An 8904-nucleotide genomic window follows, 5' to 3' on the forward strand; every position below is an offset into this window, starting at 1 on the left:
GTTGTAAACTTGGTCAAATCCAAACAAGAAATGACAAAAGAAACACTTTTAAAGACCCAACAGAGACACGATTAAACAAAATAATAATCGACAGATAAATCTAGAATTAAAATGATCATTAATTGCAGGATTAGTAGATAAAAATGTATAAAACTGAATTGAAGTTGATGTATTTGTTGTTTACTAAAATAACCTCTTGATAAAAGTTTCGTTTCAGTCGTGTTCGCCAGAAGTGCATTGTGGGAAATGTTACCCATGATGCCACATTTTGTAGTTCGCAGATGAGCTAGCTAGCATCGGTTCGGAAAGTACCAGGAAAGAAAGGAGTCCAAGTTCAGGAGGTGAGTGGTTTCTCCTCGGCCCGCCGCTGGAGTATGTCGGGACGGCGGAGGACGAGTCTGCGGGCTCGTATGTTGTTGTTCAAACCCTGAACGTGCTGCGGGTTTGAACGTCAAGTCCTCCGCGTTAAAGAGAGAAATTCAGCTGCGCTAAAGCTAACCCTGCTAGCAGCGTTGAAATGGAAAAAAAATAAATGTTGTGTAAATTGTGGTCGTTTGCGTCAGTAAAACAATTCAAAGACCTGTCTGGATCGTGGCTGTTTGTTCACACGGTGGGACGTAAAACAAAAAATATAAAGAAAAATAAAGAAAAGAAAACGGAGCAGCTGATGCTGGGACTGTCCGATAAAGGACGCACCGTCAGTGGCTAGTTAGCATGTTGAAGGGCGCGACATTTAAAATGAGTTTTGGTCCAGTTGTGTTCAGACTGAAGAGCACGTGGAGCATCAACACCCAGCTGGAGTCTTCAACATCAAACACCGTTTCATGAACTTCTGCGTTCACCAGGTCTAAATCTGTTTAAAGTTCATGTCGGTGTTGAAGTTTATTCTGATTGAGTCTCTTAATATCATTTAATATCACTTAATATCATCTAATAGTCTCCATCACAGCCGGAAGAGGAGCCGACCAATCAGAGACGTTCACTGCTGAGAGGTGATTTTAACAAGGAGCTGAGGGACGTCCTCTCTGAGTCTCCATGGTTACTAGCTGAGGGACGTCCTCTCTGAGTCTCCATGGTTACTAGCTGAGGGACGTCCTCTCTGAGTCTCCATGGTTACTAGCTGACAACAAAGCCTCCACCAGCCCTTCGGAGAGAGAAGGCAGGTTTGGTCTCTGTTATAAAAACACACATCGAGTCGTCCTCTTGGTTCACCCAGATTTTGTTTTTTCTTCTGACTCTTTTCTTTCCTGCAGAGGAGCGATGACCTCCTCCGCCCTCGGGCAGTCGGCCCTCCTCCTCCCGAACCCGGAGCCGGGGCCGTCGGCCGGTCTGGGTGGAGCGGAGATGGAGCTGCAGAAGATGCTGATCGACGAGAGGATGAAGTGTGAGAACCACCGGACCAACTACCAGACGCTGAAGGCAGAACACGCCAGGTCGGTACAGACTCGTCTCATTTAATGTCGTCGATTTCTTCACCGAGAGGAACCGAAATCGAAGGCGTACTTTTACGAGGAAAGCGAGGACGGAGAGCGAGGAGGCCGCGACACCGACTGTGCGATGTGTTTTTTCGACGCGCGTGCCGGGCTCCGGTTTGCCGTGACATCCCGGTTGTCGGCTGAACGCGTCGAGTCGTCCGTGTCCCTTTTTTGTTTGCAGCCTGCAGGACGAGTTCACGCGGGCGCAGGCCGAGCTGAGGCGCCAGCTGAGCGGCCGACAGGCTCAGCAGGAGAAACTGCAGCTGCTGCTGGCCGAGCTGCGAGGAGAGCTGCTCGACAAAACCCGGGAGCTGGAGGAGCTTCGGCTGCAGGTACGCCGCCGCGCTCACCGGGAGACCGAAACTCGAGCGCCGAAAGCCTTTTGAAGTGACGCGTCCCGTGTGTGTTTGTGTGTGTTGGGCAGGTGATGACCCCTCAGCGGTTGGAGTTGCTCAGAGCTCAGGTGCAGCAGGAGATGGAGGCTCCGGTCAGAGAGAGGTTCAACAAGCTGGAGGAGGTCGGTCGGGCTTTTTTTTTTTTTTTTTTTTTTAAACACAAATACGGTTTGAACAGTAAACAAAATGTACAGTTTGCTCCACATCTCAGTTTTGTTTAACGCGATAATGCATCTGAACATGTGTCAGACCTGCCTAATAGACCAGATGTAAATATACTGATATATTTTTGGGGTATTTCCTCCCTGTGGAGGCGTCACTGACGTCCTCTGGGATTCAGGTTCACTGTTAAATATCACAGCTCAGCTGAAGAACCCAAACTCAGCTCAGTTGGAAAAAACAAATGTCAGAACCAGATGTTTTTTCATGTTCACCGTTAGAACTTAAAACTCTGACCACAGACGTTTGTTGTCAATAATGTTCCTGGTTAATTTGCTGGTATTATTCTGTGACACTTGCACTGAATGGGCGTCACCGGCTGTGCTCATTAAGTCAACAGCAGCAGTCAGGTGATTAGCTTCGATTGCCTTTTGAGATCATTTGAAAGTGTCTACTAGAGGAGCAGCTGATTTCCATTGTTGATTGCTCCTCGTCTCCTCGTCTCCTCGTCTCCTCCGTCCCCTCACTGATTTGTGGTTAATGAGCGAACATGCGGTTCTCTTGTAGGAGACGGAGAAGTACAGGTCTGAGTACAACAAGCTGCGCTACGAGTTCACCTTCCTGAAGTCCCAGTGCGACCACCAGAGAGACGAACACGCTCGTGTCCTGGAGGAGAGGAGTCTCCGCTACGAGGCCGAGGCGGGTTTCACGTTTGACTTTTTAAAAGGTGATCAGATGATTTTTTAAATTTATTCTAAAATACCACTTTCACATCCCGCGGTCAGATCTCTCGTCTGGAGAAGGACAGGGAGGACGTGGTGGCTCAGTATCAGGGTTCGGACGCGCTGACCGATGGGAAGCGGGTGGAGGCTCTGCTGAGGGAGAAGGCCCAGCTCCACCTGCGGCTGAAGGGCCTGGAGGCCGAGGTGGCCGAGCTCCGAGCTCAGAGAGAAAACTCGGGTCAGCAGGCCGAGAGCGTCCAGCGCATCCAGATCAGACAGCTGACAGAGTCTCAGGCTGCGCTGAAGTCTCTGGAGGTGAGACACCGGCAGTCCGGTTGCCGTGGTTACATGACGCTAGAGTTGACAAGATTTTTTTTATTATTCTTTTTATTATCCGCTTCAGTAAACTTACCTGCAGGATGATCATTTAATCATCTTGCGTTACAACTTTGCTGCGAGTGTGACGGGACTCGTTTCACTGTGGTGACGGATGGATCTGATTGGTTGCTGTGCGGCAGGCGGAGCGGCAGTCGTTGCGTCTGCAGCTGGAGCGGACGGAGAGCGAGCTCCGCCTGAGCCACGAGCAGAACGGCCAGCTGACCGGGAGGCTGCACAAAGCTGAGAGAGAGGTCAACGCCCTCACCTCACAGGTACGCTGCTCTGTGACCTTTGACCCCGGACTCTTGACTGTGTGTGTGTGTGTGTGTGTGTGTGTGTGTGTGTGTGTGTGTGTGTTCAGGCAGGAGGGGAGAAAAAATAGAACTGGAACACAGACACACACACACACACACACACACACACACACACACACACACACACACACACACACACACACACACACACACACACACACCCTTTCCTCTCCCTAACGTTTCTGTGATGTTAAAAGGAACTAATACTTGGTACGGGTTGTGATGTATGTTCAGTTGATCGGACAGCGTGCGTGAAGGTAACGTGTTATCGTGTGTTCGTAGGAGGATGTTTCTGGTGTGCTGCAGATCGCACGTTGAGTTTTGTCGTAAACACGCCGAACAAACACGTTTAAACGTCAGTTCTCTGCTCAAGTTTTGTTGTCATCCACATTTGTACGTTTTTCTTTGGGCCTGACTAACGCTGGATTTATGGGACATATCAGCTGTTATTCTTTACATGTATTCTGTACATACAAGATATATAAACACTTTTTTTTGTGTGTGCAATAATCCCTCAAATATGTTTATCGAACCCTTTTGACACTTGTGACTCAGATCTGTAACGGACGCAGGATGTTTTATAGTTTATTGTTTTACACCGTCATCAGGAAACCTTAATTAAACCTTAATTAAACCTTAATTAAACCAGAATAACTATAAATAAAGTAACAAATTCTGAATCACCCCAAGCATCTCTCTCCCATGACCTTCTGTAAAAACAGGTTTCACATCAACCATCATATCCAGTGATGCTGACTTATCTGAGGTTCAGATTGGCTCATATTGAGGTCACGCTCTAGTTCTTAGTGTTGTTGTCATGAAATGAGTTCAAATCTGGGTTTTGTGGTCATGAAAAGCTCCCGTTCAAAATCTAAAAAGACTTTGTTCAATTTGTTTTGTTTTTTATCAGCATTTCATGAATATAATGTCCGGCACGGTTTAAAGCTTGTTTTTGTCTCTCAGGTTGAAAGCTTGAAGCATTCACATAAGTTGGATTTGGCCAGCGTCAAACTGGAGTGTGCTCGCTCTAAAGGGGAGGTGGAGAGAGAGAGAGACACGCTGCAGGGGCAGATTGATGGTATTTAACACACACACACACACACACACACACACACACACACACACACACACACACACACACACACACACGCGATGCTTGTCTTTCTGTGCAGTTGGAAACAGACCAACCTTCTGCTTGTCTCTGTAGTCAGTCCTTGACGTCGTCCCTCCTCCTCTCTCACATCGGTCTCGTTCTTCTTCAGAATAAAAATAAAAGTATGCGATCACGACTTTGTCTCCGTTTAACGTGACTCCGTAGAACGTCGCACACCTGGAAAACACCTGCAGCGACAGAGTCTGTTGTTTTGAACTTTACTTCCTAAGATCGGGACGAGTTGGTTCATTTTATTTAACAAAAACAAATGATTGATATTCTCACAGTAACGTGTGTGTGTGTGTGTGTGTGTGTGCGTGTGTGTGTGTGTGTGTGTGTGTGTGCGTGCGTGCGTGTGTGTGTGTCAGGTCTGCAGGCAGACGTGGAGGTGCTAAAGGCCGTGGTGGAACGACACAAGGAAGTTGTGGTGGAAAAAGAGAGGGAGATGGTGAGGAGGGTTCAGTCGGCTCGGGAGGAGGAGTTCCGCAAAACCGCAAGCTTGCACGAGGAAAAGTGAGAATCAGCTTCCTGCTTGAATTCACTCTCTGAGATCAGACATCCGCTGAACGTTTCATTTGACATCATCATCTTGTGTTTTATGCCGTTAGGTTGGAGTTGGAGAACTGCGTGGCAGCGCTGGAACAGCAGAGGGCGCTGCAGGACGCTTCAGATCACGCTCAGAAGGAGGAGTGGGAGGAGCGTCTCCGTAACGCCCAGCAAGGGGAGGAGTCAGCGCGCAGAGAGCTGCAGAGCTTCAGGTCAGCTGACTGACAGAGCTTCATCCAAACCAACTGCATGTAGAAGACACTCACTCCGACTCCAACACACTAACACGCAACTTTTTCTAAAGCAGATATTCGCCCCTTCGTTTTACAAAATACATCCTCGTTACAAAGAAGAACATCGGCAGCTTATTTTCCTTTGTTGTAAGTGACTTCAAAACCAAAACGACAGTAACTGTTTCATTCATTTATAATTCTTTGACATCTGTTTCTTGTCCTTGCGAGTTCAGATTAATGTAAAGAAAACGTTTTTACATCGAACCACTGTTGTTGGTTCAGGCACATGACACAAAGTGACACACGACCAACGCGAGAATTGTTCCGTCATCGTTTCCCAAAACGCTCAGTTTCTAATGTTCACACAAACACACAAACCAGAATCTCTGAAAATCTGTTTTACTGATTTGAAATCTGTCGTGGAAGCTGTTGGTTACGTAAAATATCTGTATTAGTGTGGAAGTGAGACGGTGCAGTGGTCACACACACACGCACACACACACACAGACACACACACACACACACGCACACACACACAGACCCACCACTCTGCGGTTGCCTCTGTTTCATTTTCAGTCTGTGGTTTTTGTCTCGTCCTGTTCTGTGGTGAGCGAGTGAGATCCAGTGACTCGTGTCAGAGTGACTCTTGCTGTGTGTTGGGGGGTTTTGTTGCTGTTTGATGGAAACACAGTGCAGCAGGTGGATCATATCCAGTTGTGTAAGATAACGCCGAGCGCGCAGCGAACACGACTTCCCGTGTTGTAACCACGAGATCTCCGGCTCCATTTGAACGCGGCGATAATATTAAATGTCTTTCAGAACTAAAGTGCAGCAGCAGAGTTCACAGCTTGAGGAGCTTCAGAGGCAGACGGCGGAGATCGCCGACCTGCAGCGGGTAAGTCATCACAACCCTGAAGTCTTATTTGGGGAGGTGGGGGAGGGGAGGGGGGAAGGGGGGGGGGGGTGATTTATCTGCCTTAAATAAACAGGATTATTGTGTGTTTGAATAACAGCAGAACCAGGAACTCGGTGTCCAGCTGGCGGCGCTGTCGCACTCTGAAAGCGACCTGATGGAGACGAACCAGCGGCTGAGAGAAACACTGGACCGAAGCCGAGAGGAGCTGAGGACCGCGAGGGCTCAGGCCGAGAGGAGCCAGCACGACGCAGAGAGGTACGTCCGCTCGGGCCCGGCTCCGCCGCGCCGTACGTACGTACATACGCACCGCTTTCTGGTCGCCACGTCTGAAAGGACTCCTTTCGTTTCACGCCGGTCCTCCTTCAGGCTGGCGGAGGAGCGTCAGATCGACCGGTTGGAGGAGAAACACAATCTGCAGGAGAGAGAGGCCGAGCTGCAGCAGAAATACTGTCAGGTCAAAGAGAAGCTGCAGAGAGCGGCGGCCGCGCAGAAGAAGGTACGACGACGCCGACGTCTCTTTATCTCAACAGGTCGGACGAGAGCGACATCATACTCCACACCACGGGGTTCATGCTCTCCTCTTTACAGACAGTTTTATCATCCATAGGTTGAGAGACTGGATTTTGTTGTGGTGGAAACTGAAGATTGTGTGTGTGTGTGTGTGTGTGTGTGTGTGTGTGTGTGTGTGTGTGTTAGAGAAAAACGCTGACGGAGAACAAGGAGAAGAGACTGCAGGAGAAGATCCAGCTGCTGGAGGCCAAACTGGAGGAGCGAGAACTGGAAGCTGCCGCAGCCAAAAAGTAAAGGTCATGACGGTCACCGAGGTGAACGTGTGAAGAAGCGCTGCGTCGCTGGTCAGAGCTGCTGACGCTGTTTGAGGTGATATTTATTTTAAAGTCCTCGTGTCCTCCCGACCAGACGTCCGTCGTTCTCAGAGGAGCAGGTTCAACTCAACAGGCGAATGAAGGAGCTGCAGCGACGACACAACGAGTTTCGCCGCCTCCTGCTCGGCGGTCAGGGAACCTTCAGCGCCGGCTCCGCCTTCCTCGCCTCCTCACCCGCCCCCTTCCTCCTCCTCGGGTCGGAGGGACCGCTACCCACCAACCAAGTAAGAAGAGCAGTCACACAGGAGGAATGTTTGGTCATAAAAGCGCGCACACACACACACACACACACACACACACACACACACACACACACACACACACAGTTGTTTTAGGACTCCAGACTCATGAAACCTGCAGCTGAATGCAACAGCTCCCTCCTCTCTCTCTCCTCTCTCTCTCTCCTCTCTCTCCTCCTCTCCTCCCTCTCCTCTCTCTCCTCCTCTCTCCTCTCTCTCCCCTCTCTTCTCTCTCCTCCTCTCTCCCCTCTCTCCTCCTCTCCTCTCTCTTCCTCTCCTCTGGTTTGTAAAATGTCATTTGTTGAAGTATTAAATGAACTGAGTCCTCAGTAGAGTGAATGTTTGAATGTTCTGTTCAGATGAATTAAGATCCGAGCCATGTTCCACCTGATAAATCGTTCTCCTCCATGTCAGGACTCTTACTTGTGTAGTACACAGAGTCGTGTCGTTTCAAAGCCGTTCTTCACTTCCAGGAAATATCCTCAACATGTGAACACATGACCCACTAAAATATCTGCGGCCCCGCCCCCTTCTTCTACGGAGTCCAAATAGGGACGGGTTCGGGTGAGATGTGTTCAACGCTTCAGACTTTTTTTATTTGGACCGTTCTCAGTTCATCGTCTTGGTACTTACAGCTCGCTGCATGTTTCTGTACTCGACAGTGTGAACGCACGTATGCACTCAGAATAGTGAGTGTTGGTGCACAAGTACACAAGTACACAAGTACAAGTACACAAGTACACAAGACCAGAGACACACAAACCATCAGGAGAATCTGAACAGCTTCAGTAAAACCGAAGCTGGTGTTTGTTTAGCAGGGTGTGAATTAACACAGGAAACAGTGTGTGTGTGTGTGTGTGTGTGTGTGTGTGAGGGGTTGTCACATGTCACTGCTCCTCTTCCTGTCCTCCCTCTGCTGCAGGAGGAGCAGCATCAGGCCGAGTTCTCTCTGCTGCGTCGGCGTCTGGAGAACCTGGAGAGCACCCAGCAGCAGCAGCTGGAGGAGCTGGGATCTCTGGTGCAGCGGGATCGGGCCCCCGCAACTCAGCCCGACCTTTGACCCCCCCACACCCCCCCTTTCTACATCCCAGCGGACTTAAAACGAGCTGGTCTTTTGTTTTCCAATCCAGCGCACAGACATTGTTTTTATAGAGACATTATTTATTGGCATATTTCCATCAAAACAGACGTGAGAAGGATTCGTCTTCACGTCTTTGGACGTTTTTGATGCCGCTGCACTTATTTTTATTTTTTTTAACTGACCATTACGTCCTCAGGGTTTCATTTGTACTGACACTTGTTTACATTTGTTCTGAAGCCGTTCTGGAGAAAAATGATTTATATTTTTAAAACGAGACTACAGACTGTAAATTGCACGTTGATCGTTTCACCTGAGCTGTATTGAAACAATAATAATTCCCAAATTAACATTTGTTTCTGAGACGTCTGTGTGTTGGATTATGTGTTTGGGATCTTGAGTTGTGATCGTA

At 48.8% G+C, this 8904-nt stretch overlaps 1 protein-coding gene across 4 annotated transcripts; it reads left to right on the top strand.

Moving 5' to 3' along the window:
- Positions 1–280: 280 nt before the first annotated feature.
- Positions 281–8857, top strand: cep83 (centrosomal protein 83). 4 transcript variants are annotated; one of them, XR_011178647.1, is made up of 17 exons: positions 1071–1159; positions 1254–1433; positions 1657–1807; positions 1900–1992; positions 2597–2728; positions 2815–3066; positions 3270–3401; positions 4407–4521; positions 4965–5109; positions 5205–5354; positions 6195–6270; positions 6389–6546; positions 6658–6787; positions 6988–7091; positions 7210–7399; positions 7888–7978; positions 8337–8425. XR_011178647.1 is itself a non-coding variant. In XM_069156584.1 (16 exons), exons 2-16 carry the CDS (start codon positions 1261–1263, stop codon positions 8472–8474), a joined length of 2139 nt encoding a protein of 712 aa, XP_069012685.1. In that variant the 5' UTR covers positions 281–341; positions 1254–1260; the 3' UTR covers positions 8475–8857. The 4 variants fall into 4 exon arrangements, 3 of the variants coding, with proteins under 3 accessions (XP_069012685.1, XP_069012684.1, XP_069012686.1); XM_069156584.1 differs by lacking the exons at positions 1071–1159; positions 7888–7978 and adding an exon at positions 281–341 and having other exon boundaries at positions 8337–8857; XM_069156583.1 differs by lacking the exon at positions 7888–7978 and having other exon boundaries at positions 8337–8857.
- The last annotated feature ends 47 nt before the right edge of the window (positions 8858–8904 follow it).

Source organism: Embiotoca jacksoni, unplaced genomic scaffold, assembly GCF_022577435.1.
Source record: "Embiotoca jacksoni isolate LCO1_2020_lvr unplaced genomic scaffold, fEmbJac1.0.p SCAF_21, whole genome shotgun sequence".
NCBI lineage: Eukaryota > Metazoa > Chordata > Actinopteri > Embiotocidae > Embiotoca > Embiotoca jacksoni.